Below are 27,284 nucleotides of genomic sequence, written 5' to 3' on the forward strand. Positions count from 1 at the left end.
CCAGCCCAGCAGCGTGTCCTCTCCTTGTGGCTGCAGGGCACTGAGATCGACATCTTCAGCTATAAGCCTACACTGCTCACTGCCAAAACCCTGGAGAAGATCCGGCCTGTGTTCGACTACCGCTGCATGGTGTCCGGCAGCCAGCAGAAGTTCCTCCTCGGCATGGGGGTAGGTCTGGGGGCTCCTGCGCCGGTGCCAGGGAGCTGGGGCTTTGACTCTGGGCAGGGTATTTCTTGAAACTGTTCCTTTCCTTCCTTGGACCTCCTGTGTGTGATGTAGTCATTCTTCCGTTTCTTCACATGTATTTCTTCACCCCTGCATTGCTGATTGGAATACCAGTTTTTCCTGGGTGTGGGCTGGCAGCATGGTCCGCAGGCTCATCTGGCTGGACATGCAGCGCCGCCACCAGCCCATGCCACTTCCTGTCTTGCGAAGACCCCTCCCCTCACCTGGGCCCTTGGAGGCTGACATGTGGCGCAGGAGAGCCCTGGTGGGTTCTGCTTTTTCTGCCAACTGTTTCCACATAACTTACGCTGTTGTTCTCAGTCACTTTGCTAGTGTCCTCGAGCACCTCATCTTTTCTCCTTTACTTTCTCTTCCTTCACTCTCTCCCCATCAAGCTGGAGTGTTCCTGCAGACCTGTCACACTCGGGTCATTTGAGGGGTGCCCTGAGCCCATTCCCAAGCAGCAGGCCCAAGCCCTCCTGACTTCTCCCAGCCGTCAGCCTGTAGCTGCCAGCTGCAGGCCCCTCTGAGAACCACGCCTCTCTCCTCCTCATCCCCTGTAGAAGTCCCAGATCTATACATGGGATGGCCGCCAGTCAGACCGCTGGGTCAGGCTGGACCTGAAGACGGAGCTGCCCCGGGACACTCTGCTGTCTGTGGAGATCGTGCACGAGCTAAAAGGGGAGGTCAGAGCAGCTCTCTGCACGCGTGGTCCATGGCCCCGGGCTTGAGTTCACTTGGCTATGCTGCATGTTGGTGGACAGGAGGGCCCAGGCTGGGTAGGGCTGGGCAGGGCTGGGCAATGACTACTCGAGCAGTTGCCCTGAGCCGTGAGGATCCAGGTAGGAAGGGGCGGTTCCCTGTGTGTCAGAGAGGACCCTGATTGGTGAGCCTGCCAGGTGGCTCTCAGCAGCCCATCTAGTGACCAGGCCCCCTAGGGAAGGAAGAGGCTGTCCCCTCCCTGGAGCTTGAGGGTCATGGCCGTAGAGGTGACTCTCAGAACAGCCATGGGGCCAGTAGGGCAAGGGTGGCCGCTGCCTCAGAGGACTGAGGTTTGTTGGGGCTCAGGCCCAGGGCAACTGGGCCTTCCCTGCTCAGTTGTCAGGATCACGCTGGGGCTAAGAATCGACTGTGCGAGCGCCCCTTCCCCGTGAGGAGGAACAGAGGCCACGTGCCACCATGGGCAGGGTCACAGTGTTCCTGTCCTTGCAGGGGAAGGCCCAGAGGAAGATCAGTGCCATCCACATCCTTGATGTCCTTGTGCTGAACGGCAGCGATGTCCGGGACCAGCATTTCAACCAGCGGTGGGCCTGGGACAGGGACAGTGCGGGTGATGCTGTGGGAAGACGGAGGGTCCTGAAGAACATGTCTAGTGCGGGGCAGTGGAGTCCCTAGCTGGTAGACACGTGTGACAGGGATGCTCCTTGACATTCGAGCGGAATCACACGTGTGATTGAGCACAGCTGAAGGTGCCCTTCAGGAAAAGCAGCCAAGAGCTCATGAGAGGAGAAGAAGAGAGAGTCCAGGCAGGGTCTGCGAAGGGCAGGGTGGTGTCGGGGCCACAGGTGCTGCCTCGTGGGGCAGCTCTGGCCTCTGAGGTGCCACTTGCATTACAGAATTCAGCTTGCCGAGAAGTTTGTGAAAGCCGTTTCCAAGCCCAGTCGCCCTGACATGAATCCCATCAGGTGAGCCTGTGGTTTCCCTCCAGCCCCGTCCCTGTGGGGCTCCTTTCTGGCTCCTGCCACCACTTCTGTCCCGGGAGGTGCGGGTCAGTGGAGACTGCCCTTGGTGAGTGGCGGCTTTCGCCCCACGGTGTCTCCCTGTGCTGCCTGGCAGTGGGCGAAGCTGCACAGCAGCCCTTAGGGTTAGGGGGCCTCGTTTAAGATGCCCGTGCGTCTAAGAGCACAGACACCTCGGGAGTCACCTGCACACCCTCCGGTGTTACTAGCCTGTCACTTAGCAAAGGGCACCAAGGCCTGGCGAAGTCTGAATGTGAAGCCAAGGAGGTTGAGGAAGTGGGGCCTCAGAGCTTGGGAGGTGGCCAGGGTTTATCATATTAGACAGTGGGGGAGAACAGTGGGGACCAGACTTCCAAGGCTAAAACTTGTCACCAGAGGGCTCCGCTTAACTCTGTGGTGCTGGAGTTGACTGTACCTTAGAAAAATCATTTTCATGTAAATGTACTTAGTTAAAATGAAATCCCTTGCTGAGAAAGCATTTTATAGATGCCACATGAAGCTGTCTAAAAGCACCTTGTCTGTGTGTGAAGGGTCCTGCACGCAGGCCCTGAAAAGGCCTCTGCCTCTGCTGGTCTGGTTGCTGGGTCCCTGAGCCCCTTCCCCAGTTGTGGTTCCAGAGGCCAGTTCGGCCCCAGAAGTAGAGGGCCGGCTGCCCCGTGGAGGGCCAGGAACAGTGTAGGCGGCTGGAGGGCAGGCAGAGGCCCCTTCTGCCTCACCTTTCCCCTTCCTCTCCCCTCTTTGAGGGGGGTTGGGGGCCCTGAGGGGCAGCTCAGCAGCTCTGAAACCTCGGGCATTAGTGCCACAGCTTGTGCCCTCCTCCTTGTTGGGCAGAGACAGGGCAAGGGCACGGGGAGCTCCTGCCAGCCAGGCCAGCTCCCTCCCTGATGTGTCCTCTCCTCGTCCCCGTAGAGTGAAAGAGGTGTACAGGCTGGAGGAGGTGGAAAAGATTTTTCTCAGGTGAGTGACACCAGTGCCATTCAGGAGCCGGGGAGCAGGGTGTGGGGATCACTGCCTGGGAGCTGACTTGGGCAGAAATACGGGGTTGTTGATGCTGTAACAGTCACCATTGTCCCTGTGAGGGGCGAGCAGAAAGCGGCTTGAGAGGCTGTAAATCCCTGCTGCTGGTGCCGGGAGGGAGCCCAGAGGGGCAGCGCAGCTCCCAGGCAGTTTCCTGGCAGGGTACAGCCCCTGCCACCTCACCAGTAGCTGTGATGCCAGGGTCACCTCTCACCCGTGTGGTTGGGAGTCAGAGCCTGCATCCTGACCCAACACTGCCACCAGCCCGTGCTGCGTGGCTTGGGGCACCTCGCTGTGTCTCTGCCTCCATTTCTTGTGTCAAAGTGGTTGGGGTAGCTCTGGCACAGCCCCAGGCTAACTTAGGGCACCCTCTGTGTGTCTCACTTCCTGTCCGCATGCTGCCTTGGGGAATCAGGCTGGAAATGAAGATCATCAAGGGCTCCAGCGGCACTCCGAGGCTCAGCTACACCGGGCGGGATGACCGGCACTTCGTGCCCACAGGCCTCTACATAGTCAGGACAGTGAACGGTGGGTGACAGTGACTGTTCCTGGTCCCTCCCCATGCCCAGCCAGAGGGACCAGGCTCACACCCTGCCTGAGGGAGCTGAGTGCCCCCGGTTAGGGCGGTCACCGCTGGCTGGCATTTCCCTGAGCCTTTTCTGGTCTTCGTGGGCCTGGAGTTGGGCTGGGGCAGAGAGGAGAGTGAGTGGACACACGGGGCTTTGCTGGCTGCAGGCCCTGGAGACGGCGGGGCAGCAAGGCTGTCATCATCCTAGTCACCATCCGAGAGCCCCTCAGGGATGGTGGTGGAGTGTGCACCCACACGGCCCTTCCCACTGCTGCTGTCCCCACGGGCACTGCCCTGCCTGAGTGCGGCCCTCCCCTCTCATCAGAGCCTTGGACCATGGGGTTCAGCAAAAGCGTCAAGAGGAAGTTCTTCTACAACAAGAAGACCAGGGACTCCACCTTTAACATCCCCACGGACTCCATTGCCCCGTTTCAGTGAGTAGCCTTCTCCTAAGTGTTCCTGCCCCAGAGCCCAAGACTGGTCACTGTCCCTCAGGGGCAGAGGCGTGGCTGCGTGGAGCCTGCCCAGGTAGGGTTTTGGCCTGGCCCTTGGCACTCAAGGACCCAGCGTCCATTTACCAGATTGCATCATTCTTAAAGTTAGCAGCTGTCACCGGGCGTGGTGGCGCACGCCTGTAATCCCAGCACTTAGGAGGCTGAGGCAGGAGGATCCCACAAATTTGAGGCCATTCTGTGCCTCAAAAAAAAAAGAAGAGCAGACAGGAAAACCAGGACTATCAGTGGTTTGTGACCCAGAGGGATGTGATTAGCACAGCAGCTGCTGTCAGGAAAAGTTGGTTCTGGGAGTCACAGGAGTGCCCCAAGTCCGCGGGCTGAGGGCCCTCTGACCCCTCTTCTCCCTCTCCCCCCCTAGTGTCTGCTACTTCAGCCGGCTCTTCTGGGAGTGGGGAGATGGCATCCGCGTGCACGACTCCCAGAAGCCGCAGGATGTGGACAAGCTGTCCAAGGAGGATGTCCTTTCCTTCATCCACATGCACAGCCACTGAGCCAGGCCTGGGCGCTCCTGCCGAATGCCCTGTCCCTCCCAGGGCAGGGTGCTCTGCACGGTTCCTTCTGCCTCTGTGAAGGAGCTAGGGAGCACCAAGCCTGGGGGTCGGCAGGGGCCGTCAGAGGACACGTGTTCCTGGGACAGGTTTAAGGTCAGCGCCCAGAGGACAGGGCAGAGCAGAGGTCTTTGGGCACTGCCGCTCTCCCAGGGCTCCTGCAGACGGCACCACCCCTCGGGGTGGCCAGGCCCCTGCTGTGCCCAGCTTTAATTGGGCCAACCCTGGGTGGGTAGAGCCCACTGTGGTTTCTGCCCAGGAGCAGCTGTTGTACAAGTTAAGAGTTTTGAGTTTGCTGTGTTGATGCCAAGTTGGAGACAACTCTGTCTCCTTCCCGTCTTGAGCCCTTCCCTGGAGTCCTAGCACGGCCAGCAACACTTGGGATCAGAGCTGTGTTGTCTTTGGCACTGGCTGTGACTGCGGAGCCTTCCTGGGCCACCTGCTTTTCATCCAAAAGTTGGGCAGCTCGAAGAGGGCAGGAAGTGGCCTTGGAGACCTGCCTTTCCTCTCCCCTAGCAGCAGTGGCCCTCCTGGTAGCAGAGTGCTGAGCTGGAGGTTGCTCTTTGCCACCCTTCCTCCCATTAGGAGGGACGGTCTGCTTTTGTCTGCTCATGGTCACTCCGTTTCCTCCATCTTGGCAGAGGCACAGAGAGGAAAGGAAGCGGGGCAGCAGCCCTGGACAGGGGAGGGTGCTCTGGTTGTTTTTAACAGGAAATAACTTTGAGAGGCTCCTGTGACTCCCTAGGGCCCCAGCCTGGTGCCAGTCTGGTTTCCATGGCGATAGGGCACTGAGGCTCCTGGCAGGTTGGAATTGACTCCACAGGGCCTTCAGCCAACACCCAGGCTGGCAGTGACACGGTGGGGACACCGTATTCCACCCAGCTTTGGGCTCAACGGTATGTTCTGCAAAATCTTGGTTCATTAAAGATGAACATATTTTTAATGCCTGTGTGGCTCAGTGCTTTGTGGTCCGACTTGGGCTGGAGGTGGAGAGAGGAAGCTGTGCTCAGAGAGGGTTTGTTCAGTTGGAGCTGCTGCTAGAAATCGGGGAAATCACAGCTGCTGTTGGCAGGGATGGGGAGTGAATGAACCCACAGCCCCAGGAGGGTGGGGAGGCACCTTTCCTCTTACATAAATCACAGCTCACGTGGCGGTGGCACTGTGACAATCCAGGATCAGTCTATGGGACTAAAATAACAGGCGTCAGACCAATTAGTGGCACCAGACTGGGGCCGAGGGGGAGGGAGAGGCAGACTGCTGACCCGGCTGGGCCCGCCTGCACTGTGCCAGGCTCCTGCAGAGGGCTCAGTTCCCCGAGGAGCACTCACTCTCACACTTGCTTACCCCGTGGGGCCTGCCCACCGTGTCACTGCTGGGCTGAGATGGTGCCTACACGCCTGCCCTCCGGCCCATGCCGGAAGTGGAGCCGGAGTGAGGTCTCCATCAGCCACTCCAGCCTCTGGCCACTGTCACCGTCAGTCTGGTCATTACCCAGGCTCTCGCTGCCCACGTACTCTCCAGGGCCCCCGCCTGCCTGCCACTGGAAGATGGCTGAACTCTGCACTCCCTAGGGACCTCTGCACGACCACTTCGAGTCCCTGGGTCGTCCTCACTGCACAGGCTGCATTTCTCCTGTCATAAGTACAGGCCAAGGCACGTGGCATGTTCCGCAGCAGTCCGGGAGGTGGCACAGCGGCCGCTTGCCTTCCCTGCTGAACTCCGTGGCATGAACCTGGGAATCTCCTCTCCATCCCTCAGTGCCCGCCCTCAGACCGTGACATTTACTCGGCAGACAGCAGTGGCCTGGCGTTCTTTATTGCCTGTCCCTTGGGCCAAGGGAGAAGCCAGCGCCATGTCCTTCCCACACCCAGGCCCACTCAGGCCAGGCTGGGGCAGGGGCCCAGGAGACCACCTGAGTGTCAGGTGTCCTGCGCCCAGGTCCTCTGGAGGAGTCACTCACATGGTCCAGTGGGCGTAGAGCAGGGCCAGGAGGATGAAGATGGCCACCGAGAGCAGCATGTTCTTTCTGTTCTCCTGCCGAAGCAACTTCAGCTCCTTCTCTGGGAGGCAAAAGGGCGGTGGGCACTGTCAGGCTGTCCAGGCCCCTCTACTGCCTTCTGCTATCTCCAGTGGGTCCACACATCACTGTAGGCAGAGTGGTCTTTCTAGCCACCTTAAGTAGTGACCCCAGGCTGTCCAGGTCCTTACAACCTGTTGGCTCCAGTGGGGCCCCAGGTCCCGCTGCCAAATGCTACTCAGCCATTCTCTTCAGATGCAGTTGAGGCTATGGCTGAAAGTCAAGCTAGGTGGTGACATTGCTGGGTGAGTCCCCTGGCCTGTCAAGGCGGGGGCTGGGTGCCCACCCTTCCCAGAAGCTCCTCCCTCCCCCAACAGTTGGGCCCTCTTTGCGCTAGGCAGGGCCTGTGTCCTTGCTGGGTGCCCAGCTCTCAGGAACTAGGGGTTTGAAGAGTAGCGGTTTGCTCCGTGAGGCGGTCGGTCCCAGGAGTAGAAAAGCCAGCCCTGCCACCGAAGTGAACAGTGATGCTGCGATTCTGGGTGAAAACTGATAGCCCACCCAGCCCTGCCCTTGCAAGGAGGGGGATGGGAGAGGCTGGACGGAGCCCAGGGTGCCATGCCGAGTGCTGATTCACAGCGGTCCTTCTGGGGCCCCCTGTGGGGGGTGAAGGGGAAACCCAGAGTCCCCCCAGACCCTTTTCCCTGTCCTCACTAGGTGATGCCTGGGTTCTGCTGGCTGTGCCCAGAAGGTGGCAGCATTGCTCCACGTGCAGAGGCCCTTCCCACCCAAGGGGGGCTGTCATCCAGTACCTGACCCTGCTCAGGGTGTGTGTGTCAGTGTCAGAGCCTGAAGTCTGAGTGCACGGGGCTACCGCCACACCCGGGCATCCCAGAGAGGACAGCCACCTATGGCTACCTTCTTCCTCCCCTGGGACAGAAGCACTTGGAATTCTCCCAGGCTGCTGGATCCTTCAAAGAACCACCTTGCTCCCTGGGGTTGTCGGGCTCCCCGGCTATCTGGCCCTCCCAACCCTGGGGACAGGAGGTCCCAGCTGGTCACCCAAGGGAACTTTCTTACCGTAGTTGGAAGCTTTGCGCATTAAGCTATTTTTCTCCTTCTCCAGAGACAGCCTGTGAGGGGAAGGGGTTTTATGGCTCAGGTCCATTTCCTGTGTCCCCCAGGGGAAGGGGACAAGGGCTCAGGTTTTAGGGGACAGGAGCAGGGATCTCATTTACTTGGGGACCCAGGACAGATGCTGGGCGGAGGTGCTACCTGTCCTCGGGGCTCAGCTCTGCCCTGTGGAGCCGGCAGCTCACAGCCTCCAAGTCCCGCCGGCACTGGGTCAGCTTCTCTTCCAGCCCGTCGATCTGAAACACACGGTCACGGCGCTGGCTCAGGAGTCTTCTCGGGCAGGTACCCAGTATCACCCGCCCTGGGTGCCATTCGCTGTCCTTTTCACCATGGCTGCAGCCTGAGCCCCTGGAAACAGGCCTCAGAGCTGTCTCGACCCTGTGAGCAAGCGCAGGTCGGGGTGCAGGAGCAGCCTGGGGTTGGCTGGCTGTTTCCCCAGAACAGCCCAACCACGGCAGGCGCCTGGCCCATGGGCACCCACACACAGGGTGACCACCCAGGGCCAAGAGACAGGGATTTCCCCACTGACACACTTACTAGCGCAGTCTGAGTTGTAAAACAGAGATTCAATGAGAATCAATAAAAATTTTAAAATGCAACTTAAACTCACTTTCATTCCTTTCTGACTTGATTCTTGGGCAACAACATTGCCCGTCATCAAGATAGCTGTAACTTGTGTGGTAAAATAGCTAAGCTCTCGAAAGGACGGCTGCCAAAGAGATCTTTTTCCATTTGTTTTGATCACAGTTTGAGTGGAGGGAAAGCGTTCTGCAAAGTACTGGCCGGGCTGGCCGAGCCTGAGCTTGGTGTCATGCACTGGGCACTGGGTGCCTCCTCCCCATCCGCCTGACTTGGGGCCCAGGTGTCCATGTGCCTGGCCACCCCTGGGCCTGCTGCTGGGAGCCTAGATTGGGTGTTGGGGGTGGCCAAGTTGGGCCCAGCACAGCAGCCAAATGTGCAGCGCTCTGGAGCCCTGCAACGCCCACCCTCCACCCCCACCTCGCGCTCTCGCCATCCCTGGGTGGGAGCGACCATCACCTCCGGATCACACGTGGGAGAACCAGGTGCCCAGCTGGTGACTGCTGAGGAGACCACAGCAGCGCCCTCTCCCCTCAAGCATCCTGCGCTGGGGTCTGGGTGCCAGAGGCTCCGGGCCTCTACCACTCGCTCTTCCTCACACCACCCACCTGTCCTGCAGCCCCAACTCGGCCGGGGCCCCATGGGAGGTGCAACCCCAGAGCCTGGCCTTAACTGCCTGGCTGGCTGTGCCACTTCTCTGCCAGGGGGTTCCCAGGGGGAGGGCTGTCCCTGGGGAGGCCACAGGCCTTCCTGCAACTGCACAGCAGGGAAAGGCACCCTGGGGCAGGCTTGGGGAGAAGAGAGCGACAGCCCAAGCCAGTGGTCCCCAACACGCAACCCAGCTGGTTAGGACTAAGACCTGCTCCTTCCATCCCATGGCAAAGAAACCACAAGCAGGCACCAAACTCCATAGTGGACCCAAATAAAACTTAATTCATGACATTCCACCTCCTATCCGAGGCCACCCCTGCTGCCCTTGGCTGGAGGGGCCCACACTCCTCCCCCTGGCAAAGCCACCAGTCCTCTCAGGAGGCCGAGTGGACACTGCCCTCCTGTTTGGGTCCAGACCGTATCTTTCCAAACTCTGGGAATCCCCAGTGGGGGTAACTGGCAGCCCACAGGTCATGTCTTGCTCATAGGCTGACCCATTCCACATGGGCCTGTGGCCCTGCCACTGAGGGTGTCAGAGTTTGTAGCTCCTATCTGAGATGCCACTATAGCTCCCCATCTCCTCTGTGCCCACCACAAGGCCTGGCCTGCTCAGGAATACTTAGCCCTGAGGGGCTGGGGACAAACGGCTGAAGTCTTATGTGACAAGTGGAGTCTGAAACCCTCCTCTTGTGCCCAGAGCCTGGAGACAGGCACAGAACCCAGGGACTTGACAGGCTACACACTGCAATCTTAGTCCTAGGCCAGGGTTCTTCCTGCTGTCCCTTGGGCCAGGGCCTGGTTTGCAAGTCATTCTGGGCAGGGAGCAGGTTGGGGAGTTCTACCCCTAAGACACCCCTGGGAAGGCTATCACGTGCTCAAACTCGTGGTAATTGCTCCAGACCAAGGCCAGGAACTCATGCTAAGCAAAATCTTAAAACGGAGGCTGACAAACCACAAGTGGCCACGCCAATCTGCCATCGTGCTCTGGACAGGGCCTGAGGAGCTGGTGGTCGGGGTCCTTTATATGAACAAGACCAATTTATTTGCAGTTCCACTAAATAGGCCCACTTTCATTTGCCACTTTTTAATGAGGCTTAAACAGGCAAACACAAATCAAGGTTTTAGGGACTCGAATTCTAACCTCCCTCTATGAATATTTATGTCCTGCTAACAGCTCTCCGATTCCCTTCTAAATACAAATCCCCCTTCTTTACAACCCACCTGCCTGGCTGCCGATGCAGGCCTGGTGAGGAAGGCCACAGACTCATCCCAGGGGTGGCTCTGCAGATCCCCAGCCCTGGATGTGGCTTAGGAAGCTGGCCTACACCTGGCGAGAGTAGCACTTGCGGCAGAAGTCTGCTCTCGGCAGCTATGATGCCTGGGCAGAGACTCTGGGGGACCCAGCTGCAGAGGCGGAAGGGAGGGTCAGGAGCAGAGAGTACAGAGGGGCTGACCTAGCAGGGCGGGAACAGAAAGGGGGAAGAGCACCCAGAAAACAGACCTCAGAGGAGTCCCCAGATGGCTGTTTGGCCAGCTCTCAACTCTGTGCACATGGAGTACACACTTTGTGGCTCCAGGTTAGTGTCCTCCCCGTCACCAGGGTGAAGGCAGCAGAGATGCCAGGACTGGAAGACATGGGGGTTAGGACCAGAGTAAGATGTCACAAAGGTTCTAGAAACATAAGGATCAGAGCTGCCAAGCAGTTGGGAGCCAGACTGGCCAGAAGCCTCAAGTTGCAGCTGCCTTAAGCGCAGTGGTGGGGCCCATGGGCTGGAATCGGTGCCCTGACTATCACTCACTTGTGTGTGACTGGCGAGTGCCTTGTTCTGTTCCTGAGCAGACACGTGTGAAATAAAGAAATCGCGTTTCACATCTAGAGAGTTGTTACGAGGACGATGTGACATACAGGTGCTTGGAACAGTGCCTCACACAGAAGGAGTTCAGTAAGTGTTTCCTATTGTTACTGGAGAATGGTTTTCGCTGCATCTTTGGGGAATAAAAAAGGCTGAGTAAACGGTGCCAAGAGGGAGAGAAGGTGTGGAGCAAAGACAGGAGGTGGCAGAGGCTTGCGCCTGGCCATTCCGCTGCTCTCTGGAGGACCCACAGCCAGGGCCCAAAGGACAGCAGCTGCCAGCTGTTTGGGACACAGCACACTGGGAAGGTCCTGCCCGGGGAAGGAGTGGGGTGGGCTCCGGGGCCAACGACTGAGCAGTGTCCCAGGCAGAACGGGCTCCGCTAAGGGCAGAGGAAGCACAAAATGGCAAGCAAGCCTGGCGGCCGGGGAGCCAGGCACTGCCACGGGAAGCACAGGTGCCAGGCAGACTGAGGCCAGGGAGGGGACACTGAATGCTGTGCTGCCTCCTGGGACTTCTGTCTGGCAGGCTGGACAGCGGCCCACAATGGGCTCAGATGGTGGGACTTGCCTAAAGCTGAAGGGGACAGAACAAAGCAGACACAGCCAAGGAGGGGCCCTGTTCAGGTGGTGTGAGGGCAGAGTGGAGGCCAACGGGCAGTGACGTTAAGATAGTACACTCAGGGGGCCAGGGATTTAGCCCAGTGGTGCCGCCGCCTGCCTCGAAAGCACAAGGTCCCAAGTTTCATCCCCGGCACACACAAAAAAATAGTACACGCAAAAGGCCAAGGGCAGTCATCACCAGAGAAGCAGAGCACTGCGTCCAAGTCGCCCAGCCGAGCCAGCAAAGGAAGCAGGGATGCAGTCCCCCGGGGACACGGGACCCCAGGAAACAGGTAGCAGTGGGGGTTCCCTCTGTGACCAAATAGTGCCTCTGGACCCGCACAGATGGAGGACTTTGTGGGTGTTGTGTGAACCTCCACAGGTGGGTGGATGCAAGCTTGACCCAGAGACCAGCAGGGGGCAGGCCCTGCTGTGGGGCCTACTGGGGGTTGGCGGGGCAGGGGAGGAGGGAAAGGCAGGGAAAGTGAAGCAGACTGGGGGGAGCAGGAAGGTGCATCCCTCAAGGAGGGAGGGCGCTGAGGGTGGGGAGGCTGCACTGTAACAGAGAAGCCCAGGAGCAACCCTGGTGCTGAGCCCCTGCCTCACTACTGGAATGGGAGAGACGTGAGACTGGGGAGCCTTCACCAAGGAGGGGGGGCCCTGCAGGAGGAGATGTGTAGGTGCCAGCCAAGCAGGGTCTTCACTGCTGCTGCCCGGTGCCAGGGAAGAAAGGTTTCCTGCAGTCACAGGCCTGGGACCGGGGCTTCTGTGAGCACTCCCTGCCCTGTGGCCCTGAAGCTGGAGCCACCTGCCTGGGGAACATCACCTTGCTCCCAGAGCTTTAGGAAAGCCTCCCTGGGGTCCTATACACCATAAAGCTGCTGTGTTAAGAGAAACTGTAAAATTCCTCTGAAATCCCAGAGAGGAATCTTTTCAGGAGTGTGGAGCCTCTAGGAATCAAAGCCCAAATCAAGTCTCAATGCAGAAGGAACCTCTGGCTTCGAGGCTATCAGATAACTGCAGTTAGGCACAGGGGTCAGGCGGCCCAGGCACCAGCTCTGGGGGCTCGAGTGTGGCTTCTACTCTGCCCATGAGCTCCAGCCACAGGCTGGTGTGGGCTCCACTCTCCCCTGAAGGTGGCCGAGCAATGCTCACTGGGCATTTGGACAGCTAGGAGAGGCTCTGCCTGGTCCCCAGGGAGCCATGGTGGGGCCACACGGCCCACTCTTTTCCAGTCTAGGAAAAAGTCCTTTCCTGTCACATTGGGGCCTTGCTCCCAGGGGCTTCTGGCCAGCGAGTGGCAGAGGTTGCTGGGTTTGCCCCCAGTCAGGCAGAGTCACAGACCCAACCTGCGCCTGCCTAGCCAGGGCCCTGCTGGGCACAAGGGCTAATAAAGAGCACGGTGGCTGGTACCTGAACAAGCCATGGGGCCTCATGGGTCTGAATGACACAGCAAGTCAGAGCAGCCTCAGAAACCAAGTCCACACAACACAACCACAGCACAGCCGCAGCCTCTGCACCAGGCTCTGTTCTCATGCTTCACACCTGTGAACTCGAGGAAGGCTTGAGGCAGGAGTCAGGTCCTGTCACCAGTATCACACCTTACAGACAGGAGACTCAGACCCACAGAATCAAGTAACCTGTTCAGGGCCACACGGGCTGTAAATAGGGGTGCAGGGCGGTCCGGGTCTGTGCCCCTCACCACCACCCCTTACCCAGAAAGCACAGAAACGTCGGCTTTGAACGCTCCTGGCCCCTGGGCATAGCCTGCACACCATGAACTCTGGGCTGGGCGGTGTGGACAGCTGTCCCCGCAGGAAGGGACTGTCCCCACCCTAAAGGAGCAGCTCCAGACTTCCCACCTCATGCTCCTCCCACTGTAGCAACCCCCTTCAACATCCCTCATGATAACACGTGACAAAGAAGGGATCTGGGGAACAGCTGGCTACGCCCTAGCTGAAGCCATCTAAACGTGCTTGTGTGGCGTGCTTGTGTGGCGTCAGCAGATCCTCCACCCGAATGACCTTGTGTAGGGCTTTGCTTACTCTCTCTCTACACAACAGATGCTCCGTGTGGGAAGGCCCTGCCTGGACTCTGCAGTGAGACACCTAGGGGCCAGAAGCCAGCAGCTGTCTGTCCTCACCCTGAGCTGTTCCCCGCCCACTGCTAAAGCACCCGACCGGGCAGGTGGCTGCACAGCTGGCCCTCAGAGCCCTTTTGTCCCCAAGGGCAACAAAGCTGTCTTCTCCTTGCTAGGCCACAGCCCGGAGTGGCATCAGCTGTTACCCTGCCAGGCCCAGCAACCTGGGAACTGGGTTTCTCAAAATCTGCTCATTTTCACAAGTCAGGAGGCCGCAGGGCATTTATTTATTATAATGGGCACAGGAGCCAGAGCGCCTGCCCAGATGGTCCCTGGCAGTAGCCTGGGCCTTCCATCTGTGGCCTCAGGCCACACAGCAAGACACATGGGGGTCACGGCCTGAATTTTCCAGGTAAGCAGCCTCAAACCCCACAGGGCGGAGCCCCTGCCACTGCTTCCAGGAGGAGACGCACGGGCTCTATGGGGACAGGAAACAAACCTTGGCTGAGAAGCTTCCCTCCAGACGGGGCGGCTGCAGACAGCAGGCCTCACCAGCTTCCAGTCAGTGACCAGTCTCAGGGCAGCAGAGCCAGCCGAGGGACCCATCATTTCCCTGGACCCTCACCAACCCTCACGTAGAAAGATGAGGGTCCCCTGGAGCCCACACAAGCTCCAAGGCCTGGCGGAGAGATGAGGCCATGCAGCTCTGCAGCAGCGTGCTTGCCCAAAGTCGGGCGCTGTCTGTCCCTGGGCTGAAGTGTTTGGGGTTTTTCTTTTCTTTCCCTCAATATATATTTTTGGATAAATTAGCAAAAACTTCTTCATTGCTGAAAGGCTCAAAGCACTTCTCAAGAACTGGCATCCACCCTGTGCCTTATGAATTCATTAATTAAGATGCTGGCAAACAGCCACTCCACACACTCTGCCATCCAGCCTCGTGAGGTAATGAGGTTTTAGTCTCCTGACCCCGAGAGTGGAGCGGAGCAGGCGCAGGCCGCCCGGAGAAATCACCTGCCCGGTGGTGACCTGTTGCTCTGCCCTGAAGCAAGAGAGGCTCATTTAATGGGCAGTGGGCCCTGAATGACCTCGGCTGGCTGCCGCCTGGCCCCACACAGCTGTGACCAAACGGCAGGGTGAAGTTCAGGCGCCCTCTCCCACTACTGCGGCCACTTCCGCGGCTACTGACTGCCGGCCACCATGATGCTTCCTGCCCTTGCATCAGAAAGCTGGACGGTTCCTTGAACAACTTTGTCCCATTGCGCCCTCATGGCTTTACACAGACAACAAGTGTCAAGGCACTGTTCCTCCTGGCCTAGGCCACTTTCTCCCCATAGCCCATGACCTCCCTGATTGTGCCGACTCCCAGCCCACCCTCCTCTCCTCCCTCCACTGTGGAAGCCAGAAAAGAACAGCAGGTGCTGCTTCCCAGTCTCCTTGCAGCTACATGAGTCAGTTCAGGCCAATGAGATGTTCCAGAAGTCAGCTGCCAGACTCCTGAGAGACCTTGGACAAACAGCGTTGCCTTTCTTTTCTCCTTCCTGATTTAAAAGTTGAACACGATGACTGGAGCTGTAGCAGCTGTCTTATGACTATGACAAAAGAGTTAAGAGAACGAAGAAATACTAGCTGATAGAGCTGAACTCTTGAACCAATCCCAGCAGCCACCCACCTAAAAATTTCTATGTAGGGCCGGGGATTTAGCTCAGTGGAGCCACTGCTTGCCTTGAAAGAGCAAGATCCTGGTTTGATCCCCGGCACCAAAAAAAAAGAAAAAGAAAAAAAAATTTCTATGCAGAAAAAACAGTATAATCCTATTTGCTTAAGTCACTGAGGTCAGTGTTCTGTAACTTATAGCCAAAAGCTTTCCAAACTGATACGATTTTTGTACTGGGGACCAGATCCAATCAAGTTATTCCCTCTGAGACGTCAGGTGAGACACTACGGATCTGTTAAGATGGACTAGGCAACGAGACATCTAGTGACATGACGTCAGACAGTCTAACTACCAAAGCAAGTGCAGTAGTGACCATGTTAGAGGTTACTACTATCAGAGATTTAAAAGACAATGTTTACATCCGCTCAAATCTTCCTATCGGTTTAGGCTAAAGTATAACCTTTCCTTCCTCCCACACAACATTAAAATCAGTACCAGGGCCAGTAATTTCTCATCTGAACTGCACTTTTCTCTTGTTATTCAAAATAAGCTCTCAGAAGCTAGAATTCACAGCCAGTGTTTCACAACTCTGAGCTGTCACAAGGTGGCACAGAGTCAGATGAAAAGGCCTCAAAAAGAAGGAAGATGACCGTGAGTAGGGAAGGCTGGAAGGGGCATCAGTGGGCCTTGGGCCAGGCCTGGGCGAGTGCCGCCTGATGGGGAATTGCTGCATTGCAAGTGCAGACTGCTTGCAGGTGATAGCTCACTTGTGGGGCTTTATTGCACTCGTCAGATTAACAGTTTTGATTAAATCACCACTTCATTGGCTCTGAGCGCACGACTTTTAATAAGAGGACGATATCTGCTGCTACTGAGCACCAGTGCACATTCAATACTCAGACTTCCAGGGTGACAGGAGAGCAAGGCAGGGGACACCCGGTGCCAGGGTGCTTCCCAGCAGCTCATTCTGGCTCTCAAAGCTGTGGATGTCAAGCAGGAAGTACCACAGACACCAAGATGGCAGACGGCTATGCAGCTGGGTTTATATATCTGCACACTTGTGCACATTTTAAAATATCTGCGCATATATATGTATATGGTGATATAAAGATGGGTTTTTTTAAGGGGTGAATCTGCCCCAGGATAAAATATCCCTTATCCAACTCAAAAATCTTTAACAATTGATGTCAGCCAAACAAAAGACATCTGTGCTCTTGTTAGTGAGTCTGTAACTCCTGTGCAGTTCATGTCCTTGGTGTTTTAGTTCTTTGAGACAAGGACCCACTATGTAGTTCAGGCTGGCCTCAAACTCACTATGTAGCCCAGGCTGGCCTAGAACTCCCTGCAGTCCTCCTGCCTCAGCCTCCTGAGTGCTGGGATTACCGATGTGCACTACCACCGCCCCCCAGCCAAAATCCTTTATATTGCAGATGAAGTTTATTTTAGTTCCCTCATCCCAAACAAGGCGATTGACTCAGCCATGGCACAGGATGCAAAAGGACTCCAAAGGCTGGGATTAAGAAAGGGCTGCTGTTTATCAATCACTCCCCTGCACCAGGCATGTGACGGGCACTGTACACTTATGGTTTCATTTAATCCTCACAACCACTGTGGGAAGTGAGGTGCAACAAGCAGTGGAGGCCACAAGCCATCCGCTGAAGCATGCCGGCCCCTTTTCCCTTAGTAATGGAGCTGTCACTGGCCAGACCATGCAGCCTCCTGGCTGATAAGCACATTTCTGAGCCCCTTGCAGTTAGGAGGAGCCCTGCATCTTCGTTTTTTCCAATGGAAAATGGGCAGTGTGAGCCCAGGATTCTCAAGATGGTGGGTGTTTTCCCCACTCTCCATTCCTCTAGACCAACCCTTGACAAACCTGAGGGCCAAATCTGGTCCAGTGGCTGTGTTTGTAAGTAAAGTTTAACTGAGGACAATGCCACACCCACTCATTTACACACTGCCGATGGCCAAGAACAGTATCTCGTTTTTCATGGTACTTATTTCTATAAAATTGACACCATCATTAGTTTAACAAATGTCTCTTGGGTTTTTTTTTTTTCTCAGTACCAGGAATCAAACTCAGGACCTTGCACTTGCTAGGCAGGCATGGTGCCATTGAGCTAAATCTCTGGCCCCTGATTAACAAATATGTAACAGGTTAGGTTCCTTTGAGCTGCTGGTCCCAACATTTTCATCAACTGATCCACACAAAACCTTGTTTTACGTGTGTTTCTTTAAGAGGTCTTATCTCATATAGTTGGTTCCTTAAAAATGAACTCAAAGGGCCAGGGATTTAGCTCAGTGGTTCCGCTGCCTGCCTCGAAAGTGGAAGGTCCCAAGTTCAATTACCGGTACCAAAAAGAAAAAAAAAAAATGAACTCATGGCCAACAGTATCCTATAGTCCAGAGTTATGCCATGCCTGAAAAAAAGTTTATCTAGCCAGACATAGTGGTGCACGCCTATCCTATATTCCCAAGACTCTGGAAGGCTGAGGCAGAAAGATAGCAAGTGAGAGCTCAACCTGGGAAACTTAATGACTTTGCAAGACCCTGTCTCAAAACATAAAAAGGGCTGGAGATGTAGCTCAGTGCAAAGGCCTTGGCTTCAACCCCCAGTAACACAAACACAAACACTCACACAAACACACACACACACTGATCTAAAAAAACTATTTGCTCTCTAAACCACATCAAAGCATTCTTGTACTTAGCAATACTAACACTTTAGCACTATTCTTGGGGGCCACTTGAAACAGCAGAATCATCAATAAAAAGCATTAAAAAATGCAAAAATCATAGCACTAAACAGACCATAAAATGGACACTTGTTCATAGTATAACAGCTCAAACAAGAAGGGAGAGCATTGCTTGTTCAACTTTAGCTATAAATATGGATCCTGGGTGATTCAATTTTTTCCTGTTGTTTTGTTTTAGCCCATGGATGACTACAAAAGCACTGCCGATCCCAATCTGGGGCCTCAAATACATTTTAGCCAGTAGGCATATTGGTAAATAGGCTATCTGTGCATAGGAAGGATCAACTGTAGCTGCAACAGAGACCACACAGCCCACAAAGCCTAAAATACTTATATCATCTGACCCTTTACAGACAGGTCTGCTGGACCCTGCCCCAGCTTGTCAGAGAAAATGACAAACTTTTCTGGGTTTTTTGGTTTGTTTTCAATACTGGGGATTCAACCAAGGGTGCTCACACTGAGCTACAACCGCAGCCCTTCATTTTTCATTTTGAGACAAAGTCTTGCTAAGTCACCCAGGCTGGGCTCAAACTTGCAATCCTCCTGCCTCAGCCTTCTAGAGGCTCCATGAGATTATAGGCATGTACCACCACGCCAAGCAAACTTTCATGTTCTTGTTTTGCTTTTTGAGACAATGTCTTGCTATGTAGTTCAGGCTGGCCTCGAACTTCTACCAAGTGCTGAGATTACAGGCCTGCACCACTACACTTTCAGGTTCTTGGGCCGGGGATTTAGCTCAGTGGCATCGTGCCTGCTTTGCGAGCACAAGGTCCTGAGTTTGATCCCTGGTACCAAAAATAAAAAAAAAAAAAGTCACTTTCAGGTTCTTTCACTAGCACTTTCAAGTTCTTGATGACACTTGAGTATTGGGGTTTCTCTGTTGTAGCATCTTACGGTCCCCTAACACAGGCTGTAAAGTCTGTGCCTTTCCCATCACCCAGTGATATCTCCTGTCATCATTCATTACTGTCTTTTCAGAGATTTTCAACAACTTTCACCTACCATGGGCACCAATATTTCCCCAAAGGCGCTATTAAAACCACCTGCACCAGCACACATGTGGCTTGTTTAAAATGCAGCGTCCCTGTTAAAACGTACACCCACATCTTACTGCATTACTTGGGTTGGGTCAAAGAGTTCAATTCTCCCTTTTCACAGGGTCTGCAGGTGATTCTATACATTCATAAATTTGAGAATCACTGAACTGGGGAAGAGGCAGGAGGAAGCCCATTACCCTGGAGCCCACAACTTCTGGGACGAAGCACAAAGGGAAGCAGGAGCACTTCTGGGAAGACCACTTGGGCCCTACTCCCAGCTCCATCGTCTCTACTGCTTCAACCTGGGCTCAATTTGAAACCTGTTTCTCATCTGTACAAATCTCTCGGGCTTGCAGGGAGGATTAACAGGGAACACGAGCCAAAGTCGCAGACAGTAGTTACTCAGTGTGCATCAGCTGTTTCTCTTCCATGCGCAGTGAATTATTCCTAAACCCTTCAGCATCAGGTCTAGGATTTATAGGCGCCCAAAGGTTCTCAAAGTCGCGTCCCTTCCTCAAGCTCTGGGACCACAGAGGAAAACGTCCCCATCTAGGGGGATAGTTAAGCCGCTACAAACACGCAGGGCGACATAGGCTCCGTCACCCTGGAGGTCCCCACCCCTCGGGCAGCCACCTGTCCCTATGGGTTAGGCTCCACTTACAAGTCTCTCTCAGGATCCTCCTAGTTTCTGTGTCCCTCGCAGTAGGGTCCCCTCACTTGGGGGCCACGTCTCCTCCCTCTGGGGTTCCCCCATCCCCGGGCTTCCTAACCTCGGGGCCCCGTCGTGACCCTCACTTCCGGCTCCTCCTACCTCACGTCCCTCTCCCAAGCCCGCGTCGCCCTCGCCTCCTCCCTTGACTCTTCCTCCAACCTTGCAGCCCCATTACCCTGCAGCCGGTAGAAGGCAACTAACGAAAGGTCCAACTTCCACGCCTCCCCTCACCTCTAGAGCGACGCCCAGATTCTCCCGCTTCTTTTTAGTCATGTTGCTTGCCGGGATCCCCGAGCACCACGGGACACGCCCATTGAGTCGCACTACGCACGCGCAAATCCTCGTGCTTCTCTTTCATTGGTCTCCGAGACGGCGGAAGGCGGAGCTACTTGTGGTCGCCTTGTTGTTAAAGGGAGCGGCCATGTTTATGAGGGGCAGCTTCTAATTTGAAGGCCCGGTTTAGGGGCGGAGAGAGAATAAAACCTGGGGCGGAACAGTGGCTGGCCCGCCCAGGGTGGAAGCCGATTTGTATCACCAGAGCTTTTTTTCTTTCTTTGTGGTACTGGAGATTGAACCCACAGCCCCGCCCCCCTTTAATTTTGAGACACGGCTCTCAATTTTTCCAGGGTGTGTTCGAATTTGTGGCCCTCCTGCCTCAGTCCCCTAGAGTGCTGGGATTTCACAGCGTCAAGAAACCTTTTTTTTGTTTTTTTTTTTAAACCCCACCGTCAGTTACCTTTACCCTTGAAGTCCCTGCCCAGTTTTATGCCAAGTCCCTCACCCCCCCCATTCAAATTCTGCCCATCCCTTAAGGTCCAACCCAGCACCTCTGCCCTGTGGTTTGATAAGGGCTTTCTCCTGTTAGCTCTCCTTTTTGTTTTCTATTCTTCCTCATTTTTCTTGTAAGACAAAAACAGCCGAGAATATCACAGAGAACTTAGAAATGAGAGGTAGTGGCCTTTATTCTGCCAGTCTTATCTTGGTTTCTGTGTATTCCTTCCAGGCTTGGACTCAAATGTAGTATTTTATGCTGTTGAAATTCTGTTGTACGGTACACTGTAGACCTGTGGCCTTTGGAATATTTTGACTGTGAGCCCACCATGAAAATTGTTTTTTATTATCAAAGTAACCCCAACCAAAAATTCACAATAAGAACCTTTACCGTCTGTGAAGCACGATGTTTTCTACTGCCCCTTTTTTTCTCTTTTACTTCCCTCTCCCTCCCCCTCTTCCCCACCTCCTACCATGCTGGAGATCTGACCCAGGGCCCGGTCCTAAGCAAGCACTCTCACTGAGCTACACCCCCAACCCTACTGTGGCCTAGTTGATTAAAGAAAAGGAAGTCAGTGGCAGGAGACCTAACAAGTGGATCCCCACTACTGGAGAGTCAAGCACAGTTAGGAAAAGCACGGTCATAGACATTTTTCCATGTCTTCAAAATCATCATCAGGATAGTGTCACCAGGTGAATGTATCTTTCTTGCATTGGACAGGTCAGAACCTCCAAACAGTGCTAACCCACACATCTTGTACACAGAACTCTGTCCTACTATACTCTTTTTCTCGGATAAACTTGCAGAATGGAATTGTTGAGTCAACAATTATGAGACCAGAATCAGAGCTCCTCATTTCCTGACCAGTGGTCTCTTCAGTGGAGCCTGTGTTTCTGTGGGTGAATGATGACCCCAAATCAGGGTTGGGGGAAAAAACATGTTTTCAGATCTGTGTCCTGTTCTTGATAGAGTCTTTGAGTGATGGCCCTGGAAGGGACCTGAGATAGTGTTGTGTTCAGCCGCCTGACGACGGCCCACAGGCAAGAGTGGGGTCAATCCTGTCTGAACAGGGCACAGGCTGTTGAGTGCAGTTCTCAGCTTAACACCCAAGTGCAGGAAAAAGTTACTCGAGAACACTGTCCGTCAACTGTCAATCAACAACATTTATTGTCAGAACACTTTTCCCAGCCTTGGTTCCGATCCCAGAAAAGCTAGACTCCATGCTTCCCAATTACCACAGGCACCGGCCCAGGGTAGGCGAGAAGAGGAGGGAAAACACTGTGTTCTTTTACAAATGGCTCCTTCTGTGACTGCTTGGCACCAAGAAAAAGCCACAGAGCTCTGGGCGTGCCCCAACTTAGGCTCATCTCTTTCTCCCATACCCTAGAAAAGGATTAGGCAAGCTGTCATCTTTCACCCCTTCGCTTCCCAGCCAGACGGTGTCCCCTGGGTCTGATGATAGCACAGGATGCTGATGCCGGGCTGGACTGAGGCCAGGGAGGGGGTGAGGGGTGTGCAGTGAAGGGGCCGCTTGCAGAGCGAGGCCAACTTGGAATCTGACCCAAGCTCTGCCACTTAGCGGCTGCCTCATGGCCCAAAGCACTCGGGCTTGCTCAGCCTCAGTTTCCACAGCGATTCAGCAGCTTGGCCTGCCAGGCTCGTTGTGAAAATTACCAAGAAGCCCGAGGTGCCGAGACTGGAGAGACAGCAGGATTGATGGGCCCGCTGCCAGCTTGTTGTTACAGGGTTTTGCTTAGCAATCTTTGCCATTTATATTTTGTTGTTGTTTTGATGCTGGTTCCTGTCAGTTGAACGCTGTCGCAGAGGATCTGTTGCAAGGAGTTCGGGGCGAATGCCTGGGTGGTTTGTGGTTGTCCAGGTGTGTAGCTCAGTGCACAGCCTGCTACATGTGTCCAGGCTGGACACAGTGGTGACCCCACAGTGTGTGTGTGTGTGTGTGTGTGTGTGTGTGCTGCAAGTGGCCCAGGGAGCCCAGCAAAGTCCTTTCATTACCCCCCCGCCCCCGCCCGGCCCGGCACAGGCAGAGCCCCAGCTTTGATTCCCACGGGGGCTGTCAGGCAGCGTGGCCCGGCTCCCATGGGCAGATGGGTGACTGTTTGCGGCTCTCTGTGTGTCTTTGTTCCCAAGTGAGAGGTAGTTCTGAACCATCTATTTGGGAGATTTTAGAGCTAAACGTTTAAGGGAAACAGAGCCCTCCGATGGAAGGCAGGAGACTTGGAGTCACTCCTGGCCAGGTTCTTGGGCTCTCTTTGTCCCCTTCTACTAAATGGGCACAGCAGGGAGAGCCGGACAGCCTAGACACCCCGGGATCCTGGTTTTTCATGACCTTGTTATCTGTAAGGTGCCCAGACATAAGGTACCCTTGTAAGCTGTGAGGTAGATGCATAAAATACGAGCTAATCACTACCCTCAAGATATCGTTAATCTCGTTAGGGAGACAGACTGACAACATGAAATAATGGATGCCAGGCATCATGGAATTAAATGCCAGCTGTCTGGTACTTACTGTTGATGCATTGGGAGCTCTGAGAGAAGAGAATGCTGTGGGATCTGGGTGGCTTTATGGAGGCTCTGGGTCGTGGAGCGCAAATGACACGGGGTTGAGCGGAAGTGGGGGAGAAGGCATCCCAGCTGTGGCCCCAAGGGCCTTCTCGTGCCAAGAGGGGTTGTTCTTTTCGACTTGGCACTGGATCAGGCCTGGCTTATTTGTCCCAAGAGCAGTCTTTCTGTCCTTTACCTCATCCTGGGCTTGCCCAACTGTGGAATCCACACTTGGGTCCCCGCCCCTGCCCCGAGGGAGCCTTTGGAGAGAAGGTTGAAGGAGAGCCACATCGTTCACTGTCAGAGCATTTCAGGCAGGAAATGAAGAATTTCGTAGGTGGTTAAAAATACAGTGGGAGCTGATTTATGTGTGAATTTTGTTCCAGGGCAGCAGATTATAGCCCAAGTTCTGAGGCAAAGTCAGCGGTGTCTTTATGGCCTGCTTGGATCAGTTTTATGTTCTTAGTGGTTTTTATATGTCTCAGCAAAGCCAAGATGCTAGGACTTTTTTGTCCACATATTTAACCAGGGAAAACTCATGTATACCACTCCTTGCACCCAAACTCTTAACATATAAAGAAAAGAAAGACAAAAAAATGACTGTTTTTCCTTGCTACTTAGTGGGTGTCCAGTTTTCAGTTAAATGAAATTAAATCATAAATAGACAATAAATCCAGGTGAGGCCCTGAAGTGGATGTCAGGTGACACTGTGAAACAAAAGGACAACTACCTAAATATTGCTGGAGATGCAGATCACATGATCCTACAGAATCACCCAGATGAGGGGAAATTTCTTGTAGACACTGATGCCAAGATAAGCCCTCTGACCTTTTCTGGCCCACAGACAGGCTTATATCTTTTTCTTTTTTGGTTTTTTGAGACAGGGTCTTGCTATGTAGTTCAGGCTGGCCTCGAACTCAATGATCCTTCTGCTTCAGTCCTCTGAGTTCGAGGATCTTATGACTACTATACCTTTTGTAACTGATCATGTTTCTCACTTTCCTTTTGTTCCAAGGAAGCTTAGATCCGCACTTGCGCAGGGATTTTGAACAGAGGTTTCCACGTAGCAGCTTTTGCCCTGTCTTTACTCTTCTACCCTTGTTTTCCCTGTGCTCTATCACTTTATCTATTTTTATCCCACTGTACTGTGTGCATTTTTGGTAAGCTCCCTCAAATCCTTTTTTGGAACACAAAGGAGCATAAATAAATCAATAAATACATCCTGTGTTTGCAAATATAGCACTTTGTTCTTTCTAAAGCAATTTTCATATCCATTAGCTCTGTGGGTCTCTGTGTACCTCTGTGAGGAAGGCAGTGCAGGCTCAGTCACCCCCATTTTGCAGACAAGGAGGTTGAGGTACATCACCTCATTTATTGAGTGAACTGGCTTGCCAGAAAAGGTAGGCCCAATGCTCCTCCTATATCTAAAACCACATGGACCCCTCTGTGTACGAACAAGAAAGTAACAGTCTGTTGGGTGATTTCTCATTGGTAGACGTTGATTAGGAAAGGAGGAAACAAATTAGGGTGACCCTGATTTCAGAGATTCCCCCTAAGTCTACATTTACAGTTACTTCCTGCACCATTTTTCTGGTAACAGACCCAGCCCCACTGGTCACAGGGTGGCATATGACTCAAGCTAGAGAGCCAGTCATAGAACCACATGGTGGTTCTGGCCATAGTGATTGGTTCAGAAAAGAGGTCACATGACCAGAGCTGGACCAATAAGAGTTCTTTCCTGAGATTTTTCCATCTGTGGCTGGGAAATAAAATTTCATCTCTACTTTCATTCTAGAGCCGCTGAGAAACATTGCTAGAAGTGCTGGCCATTTTGCTCCCTTTCATGACAAGAAGCTTGTAGAAGGCAGGTAGTATGCACAGGGTAGCAGCTATGACAGATGACTGGTGATGTTTGAAACTTGGGTTCCAAGTGTCTGAGCCTCTCTTCCTTTGTCCCTCTCAGCATGTAGGTGAATAAATTCCCTTTTTTGAGTAAGCTAATTTGAACTGGGCTCTCTTTTACAGCCCATAGATTTATTCATTTGTGTGGGTTTTAGACTGCATTTTTCTTTTTCCTTTTTCTTCTCAGAAGGAATAAACCCAGAAGTTATGCTTCTCTGGAGTTTAAGTTTTGGTATCCCAGCAATAATGTTGGGAGTCTTAATATTCAGCCTCTCCAAGGGGCTTGGGCTTTGGGAAGTAATGTCATTGTATATTAATGTCTCTCTCTAGAGTTGGACCATAAACAAAGGCAGAAGAGCCCAGTGGTTCAGAGTGAGGCATCTGACTCTGTTATTCATCAACTATGTGACCTTGGGCAAGTTATTTAACCACTAAGCCTCAGTTTCATCATCTGCAAAATGGAGATAATGATAGTAGTTATAGGATTCTTGTTAGGATTATATAAAAGAATCCATTTGGGCACATAGTGCTATGCCAGGCACCTAGTTAGCATACCACAACTGTAGTTAAAGTGTTTTGGATGATTTTATGTGCAGTATTCCTCAAACACACCTATGCAGGAAACGGAACAAATGTTCTTGTCTCTGGCAAACGATAACTATGATGTTCAGAGGGGCTCAATGACTGTCACATAATAAGGTCACATAATAAGTGGAAGAGTCTGGATTTAAAACATTGGAATCAGACCCAGGGGCCTCTCCTTTGGACTGCACTTCCCAAATGACAGTGCGCAGGAAGCCAATTTAACAGCTTATAAAGGGCACTGTCCCTCCAGGGGCCGAGTCCATTAGAGAAGCCAAATTCTGGCCAGAAGGCTGCTTGGTGAAGACAGAGGATGGTCACTGGAAAGATGCCCAGCAGAGACTGCTTACTCTGATATCCCTGGGCAACCCAGTCAGTGTCCTTCCATCTTCTTTCTTCTTCTCTTCTGTCAGTTCCCAGAACTCACAAATCTCCCATGTAAGAATTCTAGAAAACAGGCTGTAAGAACCAGAAGCAAATGTGGAGATCACTCTAGCCCGCTCATCCATTCAATGCACATTTATTAAGCACCTCCTATGTGCCAGGCCTAGTAACTATAATAGTGAAAGACGCAGATGAAAAACTCTCATTTTACAAATGAGACCACCAAGTCCCAGGAAGGAAAAGGACTTCCCTAAACACTACAGGTGTGTTGGTAATTTCATTAAGCACCCTCTCTGTCTCTCCCAGAATGCTCTCCCTTTCTGGAGGCTTATGTGGCCACAGCCAATTGGACCAGAGGATAGCATCTGGCTGAAGCTGGGCCAATCAAATTCTACCTCCTAGGAATCTGACACTGGAAGGAGATGCTGGTTTTAGCTTAGAAAGGAAAGGGAGAAGATGACTGCATGGTCCTCTCAGTGGTCCAATTCTTGGTTCCGATTCTAGGGTATCCCACTGGCATCAACAATTCTTTTCTTTGGTATCAGGGATCGAACTTGGGAACTTGCACCTGTGAGGCAGGCAGCAGAACCACTGAACTAAATTCCCCAGCCCTTGCCAATTCTTTGTAATTCATCTCTCTTCTTCATTCCAGGGGGCTTGAAGTTATTAAATTTTTTTCTTGCAACAAAAATAATCTTGAAAGCTGGGCATAGTGGCATGTGCTTTAATCTCAGCTGCTCTGGAGGCTGAGGCAGGAGGATTGCAAGTCTGAGGCCACTTTGGATAGCTTAGTGAGATTCTGTCTCAACGTTTAAAACAATAATAAAAATAAGAAGGGCTGGGGATGTAGCTCAGTGGTAGAACACTTGGTCAACATTCATAAGGCCCTGGGTTTAATCCCAAATGCAGGACCGGGGGGAGTCTAAATTCAAACTGCAGTTGAGCTTAGATTAAAATCCAGGCCCCCAGGAACCTGGATATGACCCTGGATATGACCCTGGATACACCAAACATACTCATGTCATCTAGAGGGGTCCTGAGCATTTCTGGGACCACATCCCTGAGAGGTGCCAGGCCCCTGATCTCTGAAGCAGTTGCTTTAAGGGTGCACGTGGTGGCTTCCAAAAGAGCAACGGAGGACAATGGCTACAAGCACAGGCCCTGATGCTAGCTGGTGGGATCCAAGTCCTTCCAGGCGTGCACCTAGGTAAGACATTTTTCTTAGTCTCCTCTCCTGATATTTACTCCATATGGTTGCTGGAAGGCTTCCTACGTATATAAAGGGCTTAGAATGGTGAGGAACAAATGCTATTTGCTATGTGACTAACCTGCCTTTTTTTTCTTTTCTTTTTTAGATGGAATTTGCCAACAAAACCTTTCCCAGACCCTTGGGGTTTAGTT

At 53.4% G+C, this 27,284-nt stretch overlaps 2 protein-coding genes across 12 annotated transcripts in view; one reads left to right on the forward strand and one right to left on the reverse strand.

Annotated features, from left to right (window-relative positions):
* Positions 1–5,555, forward strand: part of Cmtr1 (cap methyltransferase 1) — a 46,978-nt gene extending 41,423 nt beyond the window's left edge. For all 4 annotated transcript variants that reach the window (XM_021259890.2, XM_004846655.4, XM_021259892.2 and 1 more), the window contains 8 exons: positions 37–168; positions 789–911; positions 1,438–1,529; positions 1,842–1,910; positions 2,874–2,921; positions 3,397–3,509; positions 3,875–3,983; positions 4,423–5,555. In XM_021259890.2, the coding sequence (XP_021115549.2) occupies positions 37–168; positions 789–911; positions 1,438–1,529; positions 1,842–1,910; positions 2,874–2,921; positions 3,397–3,509; positions 3,875–3,983; positions 4,423–4,555 (819 nt within the window). In that variant the 3' untranslated portion in view covers positions 4,556–5,555. The remainder of the gene's footprint in view (positions 1–36; positions 169–788; positions 912–1,437; positions 1,530–1,841; positions 1,911–2,873; positions 2,922–3,396; positions 3,510–3,874; positions 3,984–4,422) is intronic.
* The window catches only part of Ccdc167 (coiled-coil domain containing 167), a 31,096-nt gene extending 11,046 nt beyond the window's left edge, over positions 1–20,050 (reverse strand). For 3 of the 8 annotated variants that reach the window (XM_087184471.1, XM_087184472.1, XM_021259897.2), the window contains exons 1-4: positions 19,913–20,050; positions 7,902–7,996; positions 7,707–7,759; positions 6,573–6,672 (exon numbers count right to left, since the gene is read on the reverse strand). In XM_087184471.1, the coding sequence (XP_087040597.1) occupies positions 6,573–6,672; positions 7,707–7,759; positions 7,902–7,996; positions 19,913–19,954 (290 nt within the window). In that variant the 5' untranslated portion in view covers positions 19,955–20,050. Of the gene's footprint in view, positions 1–4,276; positions 5,801–6,411; positions 6,673–7,706; positions 7,760–7,901; positions 7,997–19,912 lie in introns of those variants that run through there. The other 5 variants (XM_013072868.3, XM_004846657.3, XM_087184473.1 and 2 more) reach the window with 5 other exon arrangements.
* Positions 20,051–27,284: the final 7,234 nt, after the last annotated feature.

Source organism: Heterocephalus glaber, unplaced genomic scaffold (genome assembly GCF_053883595.1).
Source record: "Heterocephalus glaber isolate CG9 unplaced genomic scaffold, H.glaber_assembly_v1.0 deba00001497, whole genome shotgun sequence".
NCBI classification, from domain to species: domain Eukaryota; kingdom Metazoa; phylum Chordata; class Mammalia; order Rodentia; family Bathyergidae; genus Heterocephalus; species Heterocephalus glaber.